The sequence below is a fragment of the Microcaecilia unicolor genome, chromosome 11, assembly GCF_901765095.1.
Source record: "Microcaecilia unicolor chromosome 11, aMicUni1.1, whole genome shotgun sequence".
Classification (NCBI taxonomy): Eukaryota; Metazoa; Chordata; class Amphibia; order Gymnophiona; family Siphonopidae; genus Microcaecilia; species Microcaecilia unicolor.
The window spans coordinates 78,718,545-78,742,602 of NC_044041.1; the positions used below are offsets into that span (position 1 = coordinate 78,718,545).

General features: G+C 46.9%; 1 protein-coding gene across 1 annotated transcript in view; it reads left to right on the forward strand.

The window, feature by feature from the left end:
* Positions 1–24,058, forward strand: part of REXO1 (RNA exonuclease 1 homolog) — a 222,883-nt gene that overhangs the window by 116,734 nt on the left and 82,091 nt on the right. Inside the window, exon 6 of the mRNA XM_030220016.1 lies at positions 11,742–11,879. Coding sequence (XP_030075876.1) covers positions 11,742–11,879 — 138 coding nt within the window. The remainder of the gene's footprint in view (positions 1–11,741; positions 11,880–24,058) is intronic.

A 24,058-nucleotide genomic window follows, 5' to 3' on the forward strand; every position in this document is an offset into this window, starting at 1 on the left:
CCATTCTTCTGCTTGTGATTTATATTTTCCCTGACGTTTATCCGTCAATTTTTCCAAACCTATCATTAATTTTAGTTTTTCCTTCCAGTCTTGCTCCGTGGGGCCTATCTTCTGTTTCCATTTTATTGCTATGATTGTTTTTGCTGCTGCTAAGCATATCCTTTTTATTCTACATTGCCATTTCTTTCCCCCTTTATTCCCATAGCCAAGCAAACACCATTTGGGATCACATGGAAATTGGACTCCAATCGCCAGAGTTATGAGTCCTGTGATTAGCACCCAATATCCCTTTATAATCGAGCATTCCCACCATATATGAAAGTATGTTCCCTTCTCACGCTCACATCGCCAGCATATATCCGTAGCTTCAGGGTACATTACTTTTATTCTGTCTGGGGTGTAATACCAACGGCTCATTATCTTATAGGCATTTTCCTTAACTAGTACGCATACTGACGCTTTTTTCACTTCCAGACACATTCTTTTCCATTCACTCTCATTAAATTCAGTTTTGAGGTCTTGTTCCCAGGCCTTCATATATGGTAGTTTTGTAAATCTTGTACCCCTGATGTGTTCATATAGCTTTGATATTCCCTTATTTCCCTCAGTAATTGCCCCCCATAAATTCTCAAACTTTTCATTCTCTAGCCATTCCCCTTTATGCCAATGTTCCCTTATCATATAACTTTTGACTTGGAGATATGCAAAGTGATCCGTCTCGGGTAAATCATAGTCTTGTCTTAAGACTTGAAACGTTTTGAGTTTCCCCTCTACTGTTAGCTCTCGAAATCTAATCAATCCTTTATCCATCCAATTTTTAAAAATTTTATTCTCCTGACCCCCTGCGAAGCCTGGCTCTTGAGTTATCCAGGCATATGTTGATCTTTCTTGCGGGCCCCTCAGTTTCTTTTTAAGTCTGCCCCACAGCCTGAATAGATGGGAAACAAATGGGTTCAATGTCAAGTTTCTATAAGTGGCCTCTGGGAGAGATCCCCATAGCAGTGCATCTAATTTTCCCTCCCGCACATAAATCTGCTCTAACCGTGTTACAGGGGAGAAATCTACCTTACTCCAAGTTCCTATTTGTTTAAGCTGTGCTGTAGGGCCCGTTTCTTTGTTGAGGAAACGGGCTGGGTTCCACTAGTCTCTCTATATAAAAGGCAACACCAACGTTCTATGAAGCCTCCAGCCGGAAGTTTGAAGGGGGCGAGATATCCGGTTTCCCTATGAGTGTCTGCCCCGCCCTCTCTGTAACACAGTCAGTGAAGGAAAACAGCAGAGCACGAAATCAAATCGCTGGCTCTGTAACAGTGAAGGACTCAGAGGGGGGAGGGGAGAGAGGCCAGAGGGTAGGGACACACACACTCCCACATGCACACAGAAGAAAACATTGCTAGCCCCCGTTTCATTTGCATCAGAAACGGGGCTTTTTTACTAGTATTACATAAAGAGCTAGTACAGATGGAACCTATTAAGATTTGTCCATGCTGGCTAGCCAGTGAAGTGGGGACATAAATGTGTCCAGTGCTCTTTAAACTTTTTACAGTTGTTTACAAGAATACCATATTTGGAATTGGGGGCTGACCTCAGAGAATGTCAATTTTAGAATATTATACCGAGGCTATAAGCACAAGCACTTTGGACATGGTTCATGGAAAAGGATGTCAGAAATGCATCCTTCATCCATGTGTTCTGCACATGCATCAGAGTATTGGGTTCAAGTAGCTACTTATGTTTCAATGGTTTTTATTGATGACAAATCGAAAAGTACAAATCCACCGTAACATAGCGGCTTCAGTGCAATTCAACAGAACTCAATGGAGCAACACTTCAAAAATACTGCATTATGTACAGCCATCAAATATTTATAACTTTTATCCCCTTCCCCCCCTCCCTGTGTTCTATGTTTAACTTTCTATATTTCAACGATTGTTATTGATGACTTGACTCCGCCAAGAAACAAAAAGCCATCTGGTGATACAGAGTATATACCTATTAACAGCAAAGTACAAAACCACTAACACCAAAACCACATATACACAGTATATTCTGCTGGTATATCTCCCTGACAACATAAGTTACTTGTATTATATTTGAACTCATATATCCCCCTCCCTTCCCCTACCCCCTCCTCCCTCCCTATATACCCATACAATGTTTTCCCCACCGTGCACCAGTCTTAAGTATAATATTAATCATAATTTATTAAGGATTAGACTTCTTCCCCGTTGTGTTATCTTGGCCAAGTAGGGGTTCCAGATCCCAAGGAATCGGAGCTTCCGTTTATAAGAACCTCTAGCCTCTTGTGCTTCCCAAGTAATTACCTGATGTACTTGGTTTCGCCAATGCCAGTATTCTGGCTTGTCCTGTGAGGCCCATTTTTGCAAGATGCACTTTCTTGCTATCAAGCAAAGCTTGCGACACAGCAAGGCTTCTCCCGCTCTAAGCCCTCTAAATGTGTCTGGACAATCAAGCACCACCTGGGCAGGCGTTCCCTGTACACATTTCGGCAGCATGAGAGAAAGAAATGCCACCACCCTCTTCCAAAAGCATCTTATAAGCGGACAGCCCCAAAACCCGTGATATAAAGAGTTATCAGCTAAGTTGCACTTCAAGCAAGTGGGAGTCTTTATTCCACCTGCTCGGAATAGCTGGACTTGTGAGAAGTATGCTCTGTGTATAACTCTGTATGCGCACTCTCTATATCCTGCACCAGTAATTAATTGTGTAATATTCTTAAGATGCGCTGCAATATCCCAAGATGTTAGATCTTGGCCTACATCTACCTCCCAACGTCTCTTAAGCTGAACCAGCTCCTTTTCAGGCACTAATGCCCAAAGTTTCTTTTGTAGATTGGAAATGGAGGGGGCCTCATTAGAGACTTCGGCAAATAGGTTTAAAATTCTCTCTCCCAAGCGAAACTGAAGTGCCGCCTTATTGAGAGAGTGAACATAGTGTTTCAACTGACAGTGTGCAAAGGTGTCACCCCACCGAATGGACTCTTGAGGGATCAGATGGTCTAAAAGTCTAAGCTCTCCTGTGTGGCTTACCACTGTTCCCAAGTTCTTGAGGCCTTGTGCTTCCCACCGCACAAATACTGGGTTTTCCTGTCCGGGTCCAAACATAGGATTCCCTCTAATCGTTAAGAGTTCCGACACCTGTGGATCCCCTCCCAGATGTTTCCCCAAGAATCTCCATGCATCCCGTACAGGTCCCAGAAGAACACAGATTTACCTCCCATTTGTGCCAATGATGCACCATCCCCATGCAATAACGAGACCAGTTGGTAAGGTTTAAACAATTCCCTTTCTATGCCCAGGGGTGTATGGTATTCAGAGAAACAAATCCAATCACGTACTAGTCTCAGATTACATGCTATGTTATATAATTTAATATTAGGCAATCCCATACCACCTTGCTTCCACCCCCCCAAAAGTAAGGGCAACCGGATCTTTGCCTTTTTATATGCCCAACAAAACCTCGTCACCAAACGATAAAACAGTCGTATATCTTTCTGTAATAGTCTTATTGGCAATGTTTGCATGGCATCTAGCCATCTAGGGAGAATAACCATGCGTACCATGCACAGTCGACCTGACAGTGACAGTGTTAACGCCTTCCAAGCTTCCAACTGCTGTTTTGTTTTCTCTAACAACCACTGTATGTTAGTTCTATGTAAATCCACTGTCCTTGTTGTCAGTAATATACCCAGATAACGAAAGGAGTTCTCCACCCATCGCAGTGGAAATTGTCCCACCCATGATCTACGGGTCTCTGCCGTTATGGCCAACGCTTCTGATTTGTCATAATTAATTTTAAATCCTGAGTATGCCCCAAATTCTGAAAATATTTCCAACAAGTCTCCCAGTGACTCCCGGGGGTTAGTAAGGACCACCAGCAGGTCATCAGCAAAGGCTGCCACTTTGAATTCTCGGTCTCCAAACTTCACCCCACTAATTGTCCTACAAGAGTAAATATCGTGGATCATAGGATCCATATATAATACAAAAAGTAAGGGTGAAAGCGGGCAACCCTGCCGAGTACCCCGCTGAACGTTAAATACTTCAGAGTGCATCCCATTCACCCACAGCTTAGCCTGTGGCGCTTCATATAGAACTGCTATCGCCCTCATAAACCACCCCTGAAATCCATATTTTTCTAGGGTAGAAAACAAAAAAGGCCATTCCACCCGATCAAATGCCTTTTCGGCATCAAAACTGATCATAATGGATGGGTCACCTGTGTTCTCTAAACGTTCTAGGGAGGCTAAAATACATCTAAGGTTCCATGTTACCGACCTCCCCTGAACAAAGCCCACTTGTGCCTCATGGATGACGCCTGGAAGCACTCGTCCCAACCGGTTCGCCAAAATTTTTGCAAATAGCTTTACTTCCTGGTTAAGAAGCGAGATTGGCCTATAAGATGTTACCAGGGTGTGATCTCTTTTTGGTTTAGGCAGTACTATTATCTGGGCTAAATTGAGGTGTTTTGGTAGTTGGCCGTGTTCCACCCAAGAATTAAATGCCTCAGTTAAAGATGGCACTATGGAATCCCCCAACATTTTGTAAAATTCTGCCCTTAAGCCATCTGGGCCCGGAGCTTTACCTAGCTTGCAACTTCCTATGGCCCAGCTCACCTCATCACTACTTATGGGAGCGTTCAAAACCTTACATTCTTCCTGCGTTATGTGTGGTAGCAAAACATTTTCCAAATAAAGGGCTTCACTAAGGCCACTCTCCTCTCCTGGATTATATAATTGCTGGAAAAACCTTTGAAAAACATCTCTTATATCCTTATCTGCATGACGCAGTATACCCCCTCCATCTCTAATGGTTAGTATATGTCTGGACATGTTCTTGGAATTAATCAGCTTCGCCAGCATTTTGCCCCCCTTATTCCCATGTTTATAAAGTTGGAATTTATAATATGCCTGCGATTTAACTGCCCTGTCTTGTAGTAAAGTATTCAACGCAGTCTGAACATTTATAATGTTTTGTCTAATCTGGTGAGTAGGTTGTTCTCCAAATTTTTTTCGTAAACCAAATAATTGTTTTTCCAAGCGTAAAATTTCATTATCTCTGGCTTTCTTGTGGTGACTAACATAACTTATTATGTCCCCCCTCAAAACCGCTTTTGCAGCCTCCCAGAATAAAGTAACCCTATCTTTCATCTCTTCATTATTGTGTGAATAGTCCTTCCACTTGTTTACAAGAAACTCCCTGAATTTTTCATCTTTGTAAAGATAACTAGGAAAAGACCAACCTCTTCCCTTCCCCTCTTGAATCCCCACTTTCCATGAAATCGACACCGCTGCATGATCTGAAATTATGCAGGGACCAATCTCCGCTCCAATTACATCCGAGAAACTCTCTCGCGAGACCAACAAATAGTCAATCCTGGAATGAGTTTCATGCGCTCTAGACTGATGCGTATATTCCCTTTCTAACGGATGTAGGACTCGCCATACGTCTATAAGGTCAAGTATTGAACAGAAATCTGGCAGTCCCCTCCCCTTCATTGGCCCTTGCCCTGACGGGGGATTAGATTTGTCCAACTGAGGATTCCAAGCCATATTAAAATCTCCCCCTAACACCAAAGGTATAGATTCTACTTTAGATAAAATCGCTACTAAGTTCTTATAAAATTTTAGGTCAAGCTGGTTTGGGGCATATATACTTCCCAGGAGTAACTGCTGTCTGTTTATTGTCGCCTGGCAGAAAATAAAGCGTCCTTCTGGGTCTTTCACGATGTTATTAATTTGCATTGCCACCCTTTTTCTGATTAAAATGGCCACTCCTCTTTTGCGGCCCACTGCCGATGAAGCCACACACTCCCCCACCCACCATTTTGCTAATTTAGCATGTTCATTCTCCGACAGATGCGTTTCCTGCAGAAACACAATATCTGCCTTAATACGTTGTAAATACTGCAGTATTTTAGATCTTTTTATGGGGGAGTGAATACCCCCCACGTTCCACGTAGTTATCTTAACCATGTTTCCTACAGGTAATAATAATTAACCCCATTTACTTAACATCATGTCCAGGAAGAACCAGCCCAGCCTCCGGTCCCCCCCATGTAAGATCTCAAAATCCTCACTAGCACACACTTCATAATAATTTGCTTTTGCATAAAATTCAATCTTATTCTTCCTGTCTGGCGCACATTTTCTAACCATCCCTCCCAACCCCCTTCCCGTCCCACCCCGAAGCATCCCACCCAAACTCCCCTTCGTTCCCCTACTATCCCTCTGCGAGATCTTAGTCACTATTAACGCCTCCCCCCCATCCCGCACCCAACCAGCCAATACTATTCTTAGGTGATATACCTCCTTCTTCTTGAGCCAAATTAGTGATCCACACCTTCTCTCACCATCTACTCCATTTCACTTGTTATGCAGATTATATTCTGCAAATGAACTCCCACAGATATGTATTTGCCAAAAGAAACATTTTTAACATTTCTCCCGTTCTCCCCGGCACCCTAAGAACCTACATCAGGGCGGGCAGACACCATCTCTCAACTCCTGCAATGCTATAACCTTTAGATATTATTAAGTATTATTAAATTTTCTTAAACCCTTTCATAGCAACAGGTGCATTTTGTAAACCCGGTAAACAATTTTAACCATTTAGAACATGTCATCTTGTTAGCATTGCACTGTTAATGATAATCATATATACAAACATCCAATCTCGAGTTTATCTCTTCAGCAACTGGCCAGTCCGTTGGTGGGAAGTTTTTTCCTGTTCCCTCATAGAGGAACATGTATTGCTTCACACCACCAGCATGTTGTTTACATTAAGCTTACTCTCTACTGCCCCAAACATTTAAGAGGGCTGCCAGTTATCTTGATTTTTTCATTCATTATTTTGCCAGCCATGATGTTGCAATTTCCTCCCCTTCATCCACCAGTCCTGAACAGATTAAATATAAAGTTCTGCTCCGCACTTATGACACTTAAAAGTAGATCAAAACTAATAGTTAATATAAACCAGTGGTTAACCCAAAAACTCTAAAATTTTCCAAACAAATCCAACCGATTCTTTTTGTAACTCTCTGCTGGTATCTGTGCTCCTTGCCGCCCTCCAGTCCCCGCTCTCCATCAGCAACAAGTAGAGACCAGGTATTAAACAGCTTTTCTCAATTCCACCATTGAGGCCTATTAACAGTCAGGACTCTGCCAACATGTGGTGTTCATTAAGCTTTTTCTCCGCTTCTGTTGCTGTTTGAAAGGTCTGCCAGCGATCTTGCACTTGCACCCGTAGTTTCGCGGGATATTGCAGAGCAAACTTTATCTTTTTTGCTGCCAGCTTTGAACAGATAGGATGGAATCTTCTTCTCTGCTCCTGTACTGCTTGGGTGTAATCCTGAAAAATCAGTATATTCTGTCCTCCATATTTCAATGAGTCTCTCCGTATCTTAAAGCCCTGGAGAATTTCAAGCTTATGTTTGTAGTTTAAGATTTTTGCCACTACTACCCTGGGCTTAGCATTTATCTCCAGCTTCCTTCCCACGCGGTGTGCGCGCTCAATCACCAACGGCCCCGCCGAATCTGTTAGGGCCAATTCCTTTGTCAACCAAGCCTCCAGCCATGGCTCTAGGTTGCGCTCCGGCAATTGTTCAGTAAGCCCTACAATGCGCACATTGTTCCTTCGTGATCTGCTCTCCAAATCCTCGATTTTTAACCCTTGTTCTCTCAGCTGTTGCTGTAAATTTCGCAAATCGGGTCCATAGCTGCGTGTATCGTCTTCGATTGCGGAGACTCGCGTTTCTAAGTCACTTGTTCGAGTGCCCAGACCGTCCATTGCCATTTGTAGATTATCTAATTTATCATTTAGCGCTGTCCATTTCAGAGCCCAAGCGCTCGTAATTGCGCCGGTCAACTGGGAGAGCTGCTGCTCCGTGAAACTCGGCACCGCCGCTTCGAGGCCTACCTCCGCCATCTTGCCCTCTGCGCTGCTCGCCTTGTTTTTTCCTTTATTGGCCAGCCGCTGGGTCATTGCTGTTGGCGATTTCGTGATGTATTTTTCCATACGCTGTTACTAATTAACTCAGCGAATTTTGAAGGACTTCTCCCTGGTGTATTAGGCTGTTTACGGGATGAGGGTCTTGGAGCTGAGGCACCACGCTGCTAGCTCAGCTCATGACGTCACGTGACCTCAAGTAGCTACTTAATGAAACTAGTGGGATGGGAAGTAGTCAACTCCTGAGGGGATTATCTTGAGCATGGGGGAGACATTAGGACTACAGAGGAAAGGAGAGGGAAAAACACAATAGGCCTCGAAAGGGAATGTGGACTTCATGTGATGCATTTTGTCGTGCAAACTACCAGCAACAAATAACCATCTCCAAGAAGAATATGGCGCACAAAGTAAATAGTTCTACATGTTCATATGAAGGCTTTAACTGTTGAAGGGTGGTGCCAGGTATACAAGACTCTGGTAGTCTTACTATTTTGGGACTTTGAGCTGGAACTTTTTTTGAAACAGACCCCTGACACAGGCTAAAAGCTGAAACATGGGCTGTGTCAGGTCATTTTAATAAAGGTGCTTTTTCTTCTCTGTTTTGTGTTTTGCCCTTTTTGGATCCCTCTCTTTTGATGTGCTACAGAGGAAAGGAGAGCATTTATTTGTGAGGAAGGCATGTCTGTTGGGTATGAAAACTATTTTTTCTTATTTGTAAGAAGTCTTTATTATCCAACGAAACATAACATGGAATACATTGCACAAGCAGCAAAAAAAAAAAAAAAAAAAAAGGTACTGTTCTATTGCTATTACAAATAGTCTACTAATACTTCCAGTGTTGCAATAATCAACAGTTTCAACCTTCAATGATTAACATCACAGAGCTTCAAATTTTTTGTAAAATTTTTGATTCAAACATTCCCCCCCCCCCACTCCTTCCTCCCCCCCTCTACCCGCCCTCCCTCCTAAAGGACACAGCTGGCCACTGGCAGTCATCTCACGCTCTCAACATACATTCTAAACTGACAGAGCTTCAGAGGGGACATTTTCCCAGACTTCCATTTTCCCATCTGATGATTGCGCTCAGCCATTAATCTCTCCATTTCGCGCACATACCACAGTTAAGCCATTTTACTATCGGGGGAACCCCCTCGCGCCGCCAGTGAGAAGCCACAACCACCCTTGCCGATCCCACCACGTGTTTCACCAGTGTCTGTTTACATGTTGCTAGACCTGCAATCGGGGTGGAGAACAGAAACACAGGGTCCATGGAATTGTACTTCCCAGCCATTTCTGCAGCCTAAAGTGGACCGCCCTCCAGAATGCACGGATTTTGACACAACCCCACCATATGTGCCCCATTGTGCCTTTATGTCTGCACTTCCTCCAACACATACCCGGGGCCAACAGAAACATCCTCTGCAAACGGGCAGGTGTAAGATACCAACTATATAGTACTTTCACTGCGTTCTCCTGCATGGGAACATGAGTCGATACCCCCACTGCACTTCTTTCTATTCTCTCCCATTCAGGTTCTCCCAAGCTCACACCCAGTTCCCTTTCCCAGCTTTGCCTATGCTCACCACGACAAGGTGATTGTTTACTTATGGTGAGGTATAGGTGACTGATCAGGCCACGAGAGGAAGAAAACTTCTCACATATCTCTTCTAACTCTGTTTGACATTGCATCACCGCTTTAGTCTGAAGGAAGTGTGCTAATTGACAGTATGCAAATTCACCCCCCTCTATCCCCAGGTACCTGTCCTTCAATGCATTAAAAGACAACAGTGAGTCCCCATCAAACATTTGACCCCAGTTTCGCACCCCTACCTCATACCATTTAGTAAATGTCCCCTTTGTAGTACCTGGTAAAAATAAAGGATTAAAAGCTATAGGAGTGCCACGGGTGAGGATGCATTATCTCTTAGGGAATAAACTGTCCCAGTAGTAAAGTGTCACCGCTATGGAGGGACAGGCTCGCTCCTCCAGGATTCTAAAAGGCTTCGGTAGCCACATGAGTGCATTCAGCGGTATCTCACCTATGGAATGTTGTTCTATATGCACCCACTGTCGATCCGGATAATCTTGGTGCCATTCAAGGGCAGCTTTCCCTTGTGCTGCCCTGTAATACCAGGCGAGATTGGGTACCCCCAGCCCCCCTCTCTTCCGTTCCTTATATAACAGGGCCCTTGCTAACCTTGGATGCTTTCCTGCCCAGACGAACCGCAGAGAAGCTATAAATCGCCTGGGCATCATCACAGGCAGCACCTGAAAAAGGTACAGCAGGCGGGGTAGTATGTTCATTTTGAGAATAGCTATTCTTCCAAACCATGAGACTCCCAAATCTCCCCATCGCTCTAGATCCTCCCCAATAGTTTTGCCTAAACCTTTATAGTTAGCATTAAAGAGTTCCGAGAACTCCCCAGTCAAGTTAACCCCTAAGTACCTGATTTGTTTATGAGCCCATCGGAAGGAAGAGGAGATCTTTAGGGATTCCACCACGTCCTCTGGGAGTGTCACATTCAAAGCCTCTGATTTTGCCATGTTAACTTTGAATCCCTAAACTGCAGAGTAGTCCTCTATTATGCTCTCAAGATGTGGAAAGGTGTCTAGAGGCTGAGATATCAACAGCAATTCGTCATCCGCGAAAAGGGCCATTTTGTGGATTCTGTTTGCTATTCTGACTCCCGAGATATTAGGATCCAGGCGCACATGAGCCGCAAAGGGCTCCATCACCATAGCGAACAACAGGGGTGACAAAGGGCACCCCTGTCTGGTACCTCTGTACAACGTGAACATCTCAGAATTACCACCGTTGACCCGGACACAGGCCCTTGGGGATTCATAAAAGGCCTGAATCCACCTCCTAAATTGTACCCCAAACCTCATGGTTTCCAAGACCTTATGCATAAAGGGCCAGTGAACCCGGTCAAAGGCTTTTTTCGCGTCAAGACTTAGAAGACAGAGCGGTTTCTTATTTCTCTTAGCCATGTATGAAAACTATTTTGAAGCACTGGGTAGACAGTTAACTCCCATCATATTGGCAGTGGAGAAGAAATTTGCATGTCTTGATGAGGTGGGAACAACTATTAGCCAAATCTACCCCTAGGAAGAGAAAATGTTTTTTAGTCTGGGACCCTTATATTCAGGATTTGTCTTTGAGAACACAAAGTTACATAGTAAACATTATGATGGAGAGACTATCAGAGGAATGCCCTCAGCAGGGATAAGAAGGCAATAGATAGATTTCAACCAGCAAAATGCCCTTGAGACCTATGTAGGAAATTATAGGAGTTGGGTAAGGGGAGGAGAGGTGAAGGGTGGTATACCAGATCTGAGTGGCTGCCACACAGAAGGGAGGTTATAAGAGTACAGACCTTCCTCCTCTTTCTCTGGATTGTAGTATCTAGAGGCGACACTTTGACTAATTCCAGCCAGGAATAGGAAGGGGCAGAAGGGGAGGGGGTAGTAGGGTACAGGGATAGGTTGGAAATACTGGGAAAGTACCATGATTACTATAATGTTTTTGACTGTTGCAATGCAGTTGTATCATATATAAGCCATTTGGACCTTATGATACTAATCTTTTGTAGTAATTTTCACTGACTTCATAGTAAGGCGAGGTGGGAGTACATTTACAAGGTATACAAAATATGATTCAATAACGGTAACAGGATACTATGACTGCAGAAGTTTCCTGTTTGTTTTAATTTTATGAAAAATATTTAAAGTTGAAAAGTCAGTTTCTCTATTTCTGTCTTCTGTATATTCCAGAGTACTAGCTTAAAGAGGCCCATCATCCCTACCGAGTTTGGTGCCAAAGTCCCCACCAATGTCCGCCAGCGGTACCTCAACCTATTTATTGATGAATGCCTGAAGTTTTGCTCCTCTTCACAGGAAGCCTGTGATAAGGTCTGTATCTCTTCCACTAGTAACGACCCAATGAGGGAGAGTGAGTGGATAAAACCTTGCAGAAACCAAGAAGTCCAGTTTGAATGGAAAAACTCAGGATTTTGCATCAATTTTATATAGCACTTGGTATATCCTTTTTGAGAAAATCATTAAGGGGGTCTTTTACTAAGCGGCGGTAAGCCCGATGTGGGCTTACCGCTTGCTAATCTGGAACTTCCACCGCAGCAGCATAGCATTAAGTTTCCACCCCCAGTGCGCACCATTTCTGGTGCTGCAAAAATATATATATATTGTTTGTAGTGCTGGTGTTTACCCGGTGGTAATCGGGCTGTGCCACTCACTGCCCAGTTACCGCTGGGTTAGCGTGGGAACCCTTACCGCCACCTCAGTGGGTGGTGGTAAGTGCTTCCCCCCCCCCCCCCCCCCCCCCCCTTTGAAATGACCATGCGGCAAGTGGTTCACTTACTGCATGGCCATTTCTTAGAAAATAAATGACAGCCTTTTACCCACTGTGGTAAAAGAGGGGCCTCAGCGCGCATCAAAAACACGGCTTTTACCGCAGCTAAGTAAAAGGGGCGCAAAATTAACTAATTAATCATAATTCTGCTTTGTACATGCCTGCTTTTTTTCCTCCATTTTTATTTTTGATTGATGTATATTTTTGAAATTTTGTTTTCATCGTTTCCCTTTGGTGCTTCCAAGGTGCCAGTAGTCAGGAGTGTTCCAGCATCCTTTACTATGATTCACAGGTATAGGTTATGGGGAAATTGATTATACAGTACTTTGTATAAAGATTTTCCCTTAGTCTCTTACCAGGCCAGCCCAAAACCTATGGGTGGAGCATTTGTCGAGCAGTGGATGGAGCAGAGAAACAAAATTACTTTTGTGTGATTCGCCTTGTAAGAGTACTGTACAGGCTTAGATACTTGATATTTCTCTGTCTCCAGCTAATGGTGAAGGTACTTCATGCAGACCTGGGCTGCATAAACCACATATGCTCCTCAACCGATTCCCACTGGTTCAATTAAGCTAAGCTGCTTTTCAGCATAAAGAAAAAGCTGGATTTGATGTTGGGGAATTCTTCCATATCATCATGCTGATCAATCCATAGACTGGTGGGTTGTGTCCATCTACCAGCAGGTGGAGATAGAGAGCAATCCTTTTGCCTCCCTATATGTGGTCATGTGCTGCCGGAAACTCCTCAGTATGTTCTCTATCTCAGCAGGTGGTGGTCACACACAGCAGCAGCTCTGGCTAGGTCTCCAAGCCTAATTTTTAGGTTTTGTTGAGTACCTGGGGTTGAGGGCTCTTCTTGAGCAAGTGCAAACCTGGTGGCGCCAGGTCCCTCCTTTTCTTCCCCCTCCCGCTGGCTCCGTTAAAAAAAAAAAAAAAATTTTGGACGTCCTTAAAGGCGTTTATTTCGACGTTTATTTAAACGTTTATTGCAGCTACTCACTGGGACACCAGGTCGTTACAGCTCGGAGCGAGAAGCAGGTAATTTTTACCTTTTTATAGCGGGCAGGGGGTTCCCCGATCGATCTCCACGTGGCCTATGGCGTCGGAGGGCGAGGGCGCGAAGAATCGCTCCCCGGACCGCGTGTGCGCTTCTAGCGGGGATGCGGGGGTCTTAAAGTCTGATTCGCCCTTGTTGGGTGTCAGTTTGGAGGCCGGTCAGTGTCCCGGGTCTTCCTCCGGTGCGGCGGTTTTTCCCGCCATAAACGCCCATCCCCCGCTGCTCGCCTCCGCCATCTTGGCCGGCCACTCTGCTCGGACGCCTTCTTCTTGGGCCGCCCTTGAGCTGGGAGACGTTAATGCCATGGCCGCCCTTGATTTGGGCGACGGCAAAAAAGCGGCTAAAGTTAAGCGCCGTTCTTCCCGCGCGGCTCCTTCGCAGAGTGTCGCGCCAGACGCCATCTTGGATGCGCAGCATGTTTCTCCCCTGCTCTTGCGAGCGCCGGTTGAGGGTGCGTCTAGGGCTGTGGCCCAGGCTGCTGAAGTGCACAGTCTGGGGGGTTTCTCCCCCGAGTTTATTTTGCTGCTGCATCAGGCCTTCCTTATGCAAAACGCTGCCCCTTCTCCCTTGTCCGATAAAGGGGTTGAGGCCCCCGGAAGTAAACGCCCTCGGGTGGATTCCCAGGCCTTAGAGGACTCTGTTTCCTCTGATGTAGATGAGGGCAGCGTATCTGAGTTCTCCCAACGGTCCTTTGGGGATTCCTTGGAGGAGACGGATTCCCGCTCGGATGGAGCGGATGACCCCTCTGCAGCGCAGATCTTTCGCTCAGAGGATTTGCCCAACCTGTTAGTGCAGGCCATGAGCATTTTGAAGATTTCCTCTCCAGAGGACGTCTCTCCCTCAGCCCCTGTTGGCTCCGCCATTATGCTGGGGACGAAGCGCCCGCCTAGAACCTGCCACGTGCATGATGCCATGCACACCTTAATTTCGGCTCAATGGGATGTCCCGGAAGCGAGCCTCAAAGTGGCTAGGGCTATGTCCCGCCTCTATCCTTTGCCTGAAAGTGAACGGGAGGCCTTTCTTTGGCCTACCGTGGATTCTTTAATCACTGCGGTGACTAAGAAAACGGCGTTGCCGGTGGAAGGTGGCACGGCCCTAAAGGAAGCCCAAGACAGAAGATTGGAGGCGGCCTTAAGGTCGTCCTTCGAGGTGGCTGCCTTAAGTTTGCAGGCCTCAGTTTGCGGCTCCTATGTGGCCAGGGCGTGCCTCACGATTGTGCAGCGGGCTTCCCCCTCGGATCCTTCCTTGAGGGCTGATTGGCCGGCCCTGGAATCGGGCTTGGCTTATTTGGCAGACTTACTGTATGATGTCTTGAGAGCCTCGGCTAAAGGTATGGCTCAGACAGTCTCTGTGCGGCGGTGGCTTTGGCTGAAACATTGGTCTGCTGACCACGCCTCTAAGTCCCGCCTGGCTAAGTTGCCTTTTAAAGGCAAGCTGCTCTTTGGGGTCGAGCTGGACAAAATTGTGACCGATCTCGGCACGTCTAAGGGCAAGAGGTTACCAGAGGTCAGGGCTCGGGCCAGTGCTCTTCCCGGTATCTCCAGAGGACGGTTTCAGGAAGCCCGTCGGTACCGCCCGGGCAAGTCGGGCTCCTCTGCCCCCTCTTCCTTCAAGAGGAATTTCTCCCCCAAGCAGCATTCCTTTTGCAGAGACCGCCGTCCCGGAGGTGCGCCCTCCGGTCCTCCCCCAGGGTCTCGTACCCAATGACGGGTCCTGGTCCATGGCCCAGTGCAGATTGGAGGACGCCTGTCCTCATTTCTGGGCGAGTGGACCAGGGTAACTTCAGACGCTTGGGTGCTGGAAGTCATCAGAGACGGCTACAAGCTAGAGTTCTGCCGACCCTTAAGAGACTGGTTTGTACTCTCTCCCTGCAAGTCTCCGGTCAAAGCTGTGGCAGTGCAGCAGACCTTGGACAATCTGATCCGCCTGGGTGCGGTCGTTCCGGTGCCAGAAAATCAGCTTGGCAAGGGACGTTACTCCATTTACTTTGTGGTACCAAAGAAAGGAGGTTCTGTATGGCCTATCCTCGACCTCAAAGGGGTCAATCGGGCCTTGAAAGTTCGGCACTTTCGCATGGAGACTCAACGCTCTGTTATAGCGGCAGTGAAGGCAGGGGAGTTCCTGGCATCCTTGGACATCAAGGAAGCGTACTTGCATATTCCCATCTGGCCTCCTCATCAACGCTTTCTGCGTTTTGCAGTCCTGGGCTGACACTTCCAGTTCAGAGCCCTCCCGTTCGGGTTGGCTACTGCTCCGCGGACCTTCTCCAAAGTAATGGTGGTCATTGCGGCCTTCCTGCGAAAGGAAGGAGTACAAGTCCATCCTTATCTGGACGACTGGTTGATCCGAGCCCCCTCTTATGCAGAGTGCGGCAAAGCTGTGGACCGGGTGATTGCTCTTTTGAGCTCCCTGGGGTGGATCATCAACTGGGAGAAAAGCCAGCTGCGCCCGACTCAGTCCCTGGAGTATCTGGGAGTTTGATTCGACACACAAGTGGGCAGAGTGTTCCTGCCGGACAATCGGATTGTCAAACTTCAGGCTCAGGTGGACCAGTTCCTAGTAGCCTCTCCGCTTCGGGCTTGGGACTATGTGCAGCTGTTGGGCTCTATGACGGCCACGATGGAAGTAGTGCCCTGGGCCAGGGCTCATATGAGACCACTACAACACTCTCTGCTGCAGCGCTGGACTCTGGTGTCGGAGGATTATGCTGTGCGCCTTCCCTTGGACCCAGCAGTGCGCAAGGCGCTGAGCTGGTGGCTGAAGACAGACAAGTTGTCTGCAGGGATGCCTCTTGTGACCCCGGAGTGGATTGTCGTCACGACGGACGCCTCTTTGACCGGCTGGGGAGCCCACTGCTTGGGAAGGACAGCGCAGGGGCTCTGGTCTCCTGCAGAGGCAAAGTGGTCTATCAACCTCCTGGAACTCAGAGCCATTCGGTTGGCGCTTTTGGAGTTCCTCCCAGTACTGGCGTTGAAACCAGTACGGGTCCTGTCGGACAATGCCACGGCTGTGGCCTATGTCAACCGCCAGGGAGGTACCAAGAGCGCCCCTCTAGCCAAGGAAGCCATGAATCTATGCCAGTGGGCGGAAGCGAACCTGGAACAGCTGTCAGCTGCCCACATTGCCAGAGTCATGAATGTCAAGGCGGACTTTCTCAGTCGCCATACCTTGGATCCCGGAGAGTGGCAGTTATCGGCTCAGGCGTTCTTGGACATCACGAAGCGCTGGGGCCAGCCGAGCCTAGATCTGATGGCGTCATCGGCCAATTGCCAAGTGCCGCGCTTTTTCAGCAGAGGACGGGATCCTCGATCTCTGGGAGTAGATGCTCTTCTCCAACAGTGGCCGACACAAGAGCTTCTCTATGTATTCCCGCCCTGGCCCATGTTGGGCAGGGTACTAGACCGGGTGGCAAAGCATCCAGGCCGGATAATCCTGGTGGGTCCGGACTGGGCCAGACGTCCCTGGTATGCGGACTTGATCAGGCTCTCAGTGGACGACCCTCTGCGGCTGCCAGTGGAGCAGGGCCTGTTGCATCAGGGTCCCGTGGTGATGGAGGATCCCTCCCCCTTTGGTCTTACAGCCTGGCTATTGAGCGGCAGCGTCTGAGGAAGAAGGGCTTCTCAGACAAGGTCATCGCCACTATGCTGAGAGCGAGGAAGCGCTCTACTTCTACTGCTTACGCCAGGGTTTGGCATACCTTTGCAGCGTGGTGTGAAGCAGGCTCACTTTCTCCCTTCACTGCTCCAATTTCTTCAGTGCTGGCGTTCCTGCAAGAAGATCTGGAGAAAGGCCTCTCGCTCAGTTCCCTTAAAGTCCAGGTAGCGGCTCTGGCTTGCTTCAGGGGCCGCCTGAAGAGTGCTTCCCTGGATTCGCAGCCAGATGTGGTACGTTTTCTCAAGGGAGTTAATCACCTGCGCCCTCCTCTGCACTCAGTGGTGCCTGCGTGGAATCTCAACCTGGTGCTAAGAGCCTTGCAGAAGCCGCCTTTTGAACCCTTGTCGAGGGCATCTCTGAAAGACCTGACGTTGAAAGCAGTCTTTTGGTGGCTATCACTTCAGCCAGAAGAGTTTCCGAGCTCCAGGCACTCTCATGTCGAGAGCCTTTTCTGCAGTTCACTGAGGCAGGAGTGACTATTCGCACAGTGCCTTCCTTCCTGCCCAAGATTGTTTCTCGCTTCCATGTGAATCAGCAGCTCTGTTTCCCTTCCTTTCGTAGGGAGGACTACCCAGAGGAATACTCTGCTCTCAAATATCTGGATGTGAGACGAGTCATCATCAGATACTTGGAAGTGACCAATGATTTCCGGAAATCGGATCATCTGTTTGTCCTGTTTGCAGGTCCTTGTAAGGGTCTGCAGGCTGCTAAGCCTACAGTGGCAAGATGGGTCAAGGAAGCCATTGCAGTGGCTTATGTGGCCGCCGGGAAGGTGCCGCCTATCCAGCTGAAGGCTCACTCCACTAGAGCTCAGGCGGCCTCGATGGCAGAGGCCGGGTCCGTCTCCTTGGAAAAGATTTGCAAGGCGGCAACTTGGGCATCGGCCCATACCTTCTCCAGGCATTACTGCTTGACTGTGGCTGCTCGGGCGGAGGCCCGGTTTGGAGCTTCAGTGTTGCGGTCAGGGATTTCAATGTCCCGCCCTGGGTGAGTACTGCTTCGGTACATCCCACCAGTCTATGGATTGATCAGCATGATGATATGGAAGGTAAAATTATGTATCATACCTGATAATTTTCTTTCCATTAATCATAGCTGATCAATCCATAGCCCCTCCCAGATATCTGTACTGTTTATATTCTGGTTGCATTTCAGATTCAAGTTTAGTCTTCAGTTCCTGTTCAGGAGGACTTTGTGTTCAAGTTTTTTCAATTGGATTCTTCAAGAGTTGAGACGAGTTTGTGTTACAGTGAGCTGCTGCATTCCTCTCACCTCCGTTTTACGGGGCTGGATTGAGACATAAATTCTGCCGGCGCTCCCTCCCGCTTCGTGCGGCTGTAGGGCAGCTTTGTACCCCTCCTGCTTCGGCGGTGTTAGGGTCAGTCAGCTCCTCCCGCGGTTGCGGTTGCAGGATAAGCCAGATTCCCCCGCATTGGCGGGGTGGTGTCCCTCCCCCGCTCCGCGGGGATGAGCTGGACGGATTCCCCTCCCCCACTTGTGTGGGGATGAGCTGGGTTAATTCCCCTCCCCCGTTTCGGCGGTGGTGAGCTGGGCATAGTGTCCCTTTGTGGGTGTAATTCTCTAAGTGCTGAGTCCTGCGGATGGAGCTTGGATATCGACATACTGAGGAGTTTCCGGCAGCACATGACCACATATAGGGAGGCAAAAGGATTGCTCTCTATCTCCACCTGCTGGTAGATGGACACAACCCACCAGTCTATGGATTGATCAGCTATGATTAATGGAAAGAAAATTATCAGGTATGATACATAATTTTACCTTGGAAGGCTTCAGGTCCCTTCCCTCTGACTCTCCCTGTGCCCCAGGAGGAGTGTTTTTTTTTTTTTTTTCTTGTGGTTGAGATACCTTTTTGAGATTTGAAGAAGTGGCAATGGGATGCAGAATCCTGGACCTGATATTAGTCTGAATACTGGCTGAGCACAGGGGGCTCTTCAGTCTCATTGCGGAATGCCTACATGAGCTGAGATCGTTTATTGATTTGATATACCACCTGTTTCATATATGAGTTGAGGTGGTTTACATACATTTATAAATTTAAACACAGTAGAAGCTTTTGGAAATGAACACCATAAAGTGGAGCTGTGACCAAGTTAGAGCACCGGTCTTGTAATCCAGAGGTGGCTGGTTCAAATCCCACTGATCATTTCAACTGCCAGACAGGAATACTCAAGGTGGCTCTGAGTCTCTCCATGGCCCAACACAACCTCTTGCTGTTACTGCTGAAGACTTGACCTATGGGAAACCACAAGTATAATTTAAACTTACTTTTTTAACTTGTGCAAGTGAGCTGTTTGTGGCAGTTGTAGTTAAGCATTCTCTCTTTTTCCAGCTCTGTGTTGGGCTGTTGGAATGCCAGGAACTGCTGGATAGTCTTCAGAGATGCATTGATTAGGTTGTTTTAGCAATTCAGGGTCAGCAAATCATAGCATAGGTGAATCTTTGGGGTGGTTATTAGTATCCTGTAAAAGAGAGACCAGGTCCGCTGCTCCCATTCTAGGTATGAATGAAAGACAGCAAGGCAGTTCATGGCTTGCAAGGGCTCACCTCTTCCAATTTAGGAATCGGAGATTTCTCACAACAAGTACTGAACAATAGGGTCAGGTTCTTACTAAGCCACAGATAGTTTTTCTTCCTCAGTGTCTCTTGTCTGAGTGCTTTTGTCTTTTTAAGCATGGCTACCTCTGCCTCATCCTGCTAGAATCAGACTCTGTCACAGGAGCGGTGGCAAGCTGAAACACACAGGTTTTTCAGGCATGCAAGAATCGACCCAAGCATTGATTTTTTTTCCATGTTGTTTTTCAACAAGCAAAACTACAAACGTATCGGCCATTGTGGCTTATTTCAGGCTTTCTTTTCAGTATTGCTCTGACATGGAGTGGGGACATCAAGCTGATCTCCGAGATGCCAAGTCGGCCTCTGAGGGCGACGCACAGTGTTTCACCTTACAAAAGCTTGCATACAGAGTTGTCTGTCGCAATCCAAAATGGCAAGTACTGTACAGCTCAGTACTGGAGCCTTGTTGAGAACTTAGTGTTGTGCATGTCTCAGTTTCTGAGGTATTTGCAGCTGTTCCATCTGTACTGGGGAATTGTCACTGCATGTTGGTTTTCTTTGCTAGAGTCTGTTTTGGACTAGTTAGAAGTGCAGTCACTACGTTATTTGTTTTCGCTGTCTTAGTTGCTATCTGCTCCTTCCTTTAGCAGCCTTAAAGTGGAAGAGTGGGCTAATGGTGGCAGTAGTGGACCAGGGGAGCCCGGTTCATGTCCTGCTGTGGCTCTTTGTGGTCTTGGGCAGGTCGCTTAGCTCTTCATTTCCTTATGCGCAAATTAGTCTGTGAGCCTTAAAGGGAAAGGGGATAGGATTTCATATACCATTTTTCTGTGGTTACAATTGAAGACTTACGTATTGCATACAGGTACCTATTTTGCACTTGGGGCAATGGAGGGTTAAGTGACTTGCCCAGAGTGACAAGGAGCTGCAGTGGGAATTGAAGCTGGTTCCCCTGGATCTCAGGCTGCTGCATTAAACATTAGGCTGCTTCTCCACTCCAGAAAACACAACTTCAATAACACTAGTAATGTTTGGAGGAGCTGAACAGTCTCTGAGTGCACCAAGCATAGTTTGTGCTCTGTTGCTCACCCTGTATGTTTGGTGACATTGTTTCTCAGTGGCAGATTGCAGAACGTTTCCCGACACAAAGTTGGTAAACTGGCTACTAGTGGAATAGTTTTTTCTACTTGAAAGAGTAGGTCAGGTTTGTTGTGCTGTTCCACCTCCAACCTGGGAAAAGCAAAGGAATGGCAACCACTTTTGCCTTCCCGGCTCTTGCAGATATCCCTGGGTTGGTTGAGTCACTGCTAAAGATTCACATTGGTCTTATTTAACTCTCATTGACTTTCCTATGTGCTGGGTCTGCTAGAACCCACTTTTGAAATTCTGCAAGCATTAAGGTTCCAGTGCTTAAGTTCAACATATATTCCCAGGGATACGTTAAGTATTACAACTCATGTGGAGAGGAGGAATTATAAAAGGATAGAGCATCATCCATTGTTTTGTACTGAATAGCGCCGGAGAAATAGTGCCGGAACAGCGCCCCTGAACGACTCCCTAATGCTCAATGCTAATGAGTTACAAATATAGGCGCACTAATAGCATTGAGCATTAGAGAGTTTGGTGGGAGGATAGTGTCTGGCAGAGCTCTTACGTGCATACCCAGAACGCCAGAGGGGGAGTAGGGAAGGAGAAGGAAGAGGTGTCGGTTTCTTACACTTGACTGGAAGGTATAACCTCTCACTATTTCGCGGAGAGGTTTTCTGTGTTATAGCGATGCCTCTGCATTTATGCCCCAATGCACTATCCACTGAATGTAGATTTCCAGTAAGAGCTTTAAGTTTTTTTTAAATCAAGGTTGCTTATGTTTTCTTACATAGTGGCATAGAAAAGAAATCTTTCAAGTTAGAACCGCTTACTGTGCACAAGTTTGCAGATTACAGTAGAGGCATAAGAAAATTGTACAGCACTATAATGAAATCATATGCATATTTTTTCTCTCATGTCTAAATATGCATTTCCTTAGCATCCCTCCGGACTGGCCCAGCAATGACTGATGGGTTGTGCACGCCTTCCAGCAGGTGGAGGCTGAGAACTCCCATTCCGACGTGAGCCTATAATACTCGTGCCCAGCCTCAGTTTCAATCAGTATTCTCAGTCTCCAGCAGGTGGTTGTTGTGGTGAGCCCTTCAGTCTTAGTATTTTCTTCTTGCTTTTTGGATTCTGCTCCTTTCTTCTTATCTTCATACAGGCAAAAAAAAAAAAAAGAGAAACTGGCCGATCTCTGCTCCATCAGGGGTTAGCTTGCTGGCGGAGACTGAGGCCCGTGGGGGTTCTCTACTGCCTCATGGGTGCTACACTCGGGTGGCCAAGTCCCTCCCCCTTCCACCCTCTGTAGTCCGTCGTAGGACTTTGTGCCTCACCCCTTCGAGAGAAATGGTGTTTGAGAGCTGAGGGGAGACAGCCACTTTCTTTTACCTTAGAAAAAAAAAGTCAAACAGGGTCTCTGCCTTAGTTTGCTGGTTGAAGCCAGTTCTGCTCTCTTTCCTTTGCCAGCTGGCAAAGGAAACTGTGCTCCTTATGAGTTGGGCAGAGGGTCATCTCTTAGGTATGTCTTCAGCTCATGTGACCAGGGCACTAAATGTGCAGGCTAACTTTCTCAGTTGTCAGACTCTGGACCCAGGAGAGTGGGCCCTGAATCTGGGGGCCTATGACTGCATAGTGTGCTGTTGGGGTGTCCTGATGATGGATCTCAAAACGACACATCAAAATATCACGACGGTGTGCTTCATCATTCAGGCATGGCCTGAGACCTTTCTCTTTGTGTTTTCTCCTTGGCCTCTACTAGGCCATGTCATTAAGTGAATCGTGAGGCACCGGGGGCTAGGTTTATTTGTAGCTTATTTATTTATTTTTATTTGTTGCATTTGTATCCCACATTTTCCCACCTTTTTGCAGGCTCAATGTGGCTTACATATTGCCATTAACGGCGTTAGCCGATTCCGGTCTGAATACACGGTACGAATGAATACAAGGTGATGTTGTGGTAAGGTACATGTAAGATAGGTGTAAATTGGGGGAATTTAGAAAGTGGGGGGAGGAAGGGTCAGGTACAGCGCTGCGTACGTCTAGTAGCACTATAGAAATGATAAGTAGTAGTAGATAATGTCCTTTACGTTCTTTGGTTGCATTGTGTCGCATGTGTCCATGTATTTTTATGTTGGGTCAGTGGGGTATGCTCTTTTGAACAGAACCGTTTTTAGTGACTTCCGGAAATTAAGGTGATCTGGCAAAGTTTTTACTATTTTTGGCAGTGCGTTCCATAGTTGTGCGCTTAAGTAGGAAAAGCTGGATGCATAGGTGGATTTATATTGAGTCCTTTGTTGCTTGGGTAGTGGAGGTTTAGGTACGATCATGTAGATTTAGTGGTATTTCTGGTTGGCAGGTCAATGAGGTCTGTCATGTATCCATGTGCCTCACCGTAAATGATTTTATGAACAGTCGTGCAGATTTTGAACGTGGTTCGTTCTTTGATTGGTAGCCAATGCAGTTTTTCTCTGAGTGGTATGGCGCTGTCAAAACACGTTTTTCCAAATATAAGTCTGGCTGCTGTGTTTTCCGGATTGGCCGAGAAGACCTTGGTATGCCGACCTGATGCGGCTAGTGGCAGACTCCCCTCTGAAACTGCTGGGCTCGGCAGATCTCCTAGGGCAGGTTTCACTTTTCATGCTGGATCAGGCTCTGTTTTGTCTTACGGCATGGTTCTTGAAAGGGCTCGTCTGAGAAAGAAAGGGTATTTTGCAAAGATCATTGTTGTAATGCTAAAGTCTCACTGTCCGAGCTCATTCCACAAGGGGTGTGGCCTCTTTTTGGGCGGCGCGGTCCTTAGTTCCTCCTTTATACATCTGCAAGGCTGCGACCTGGTCATCCCTTCATACCTTTGTTCGTTACTACTGGTTGGATGTTCAAGCCCGTCAAGAAACAGTGTTTGGTGAACGTGTGCTTACCCCAGGGTTATACGGGTCCCACCCTTAAATGTACTGCTCTGGTACTTCCCATCGGTCATTGCTGGGCCGGTCCGGAGGGATGGTAAGGAAGTCTTACTTGCTACTTTTCTTTCCTTTAGTCCCTCCAGTCCGGCCCAGATCTTTCTCTCTGCTTTTTTGCTGTGTTTTTTTGTTGTCTTAGCGGAGAGAGAGTTGTTTTGAGACCTTGAAGTTCAGCTCTAGTTTGTTGTTGCATTTCCAAAGAATTTAAAGAGAACAACTGCAGAAATAAAACCAAGCAAGCACTTAATTTCCACGTCCTTGTTGTGGTGCTTTTAGCCAGCCTTTGTTACTTGTTTGCTGTGTGGCTGTTAGTACCCTGTGGAGCCACAGATATGGCTTTCTTTTCTTTTTCTTCTACTCTGGCTTTGGTAGGGAGGTACTGATTCAAACCA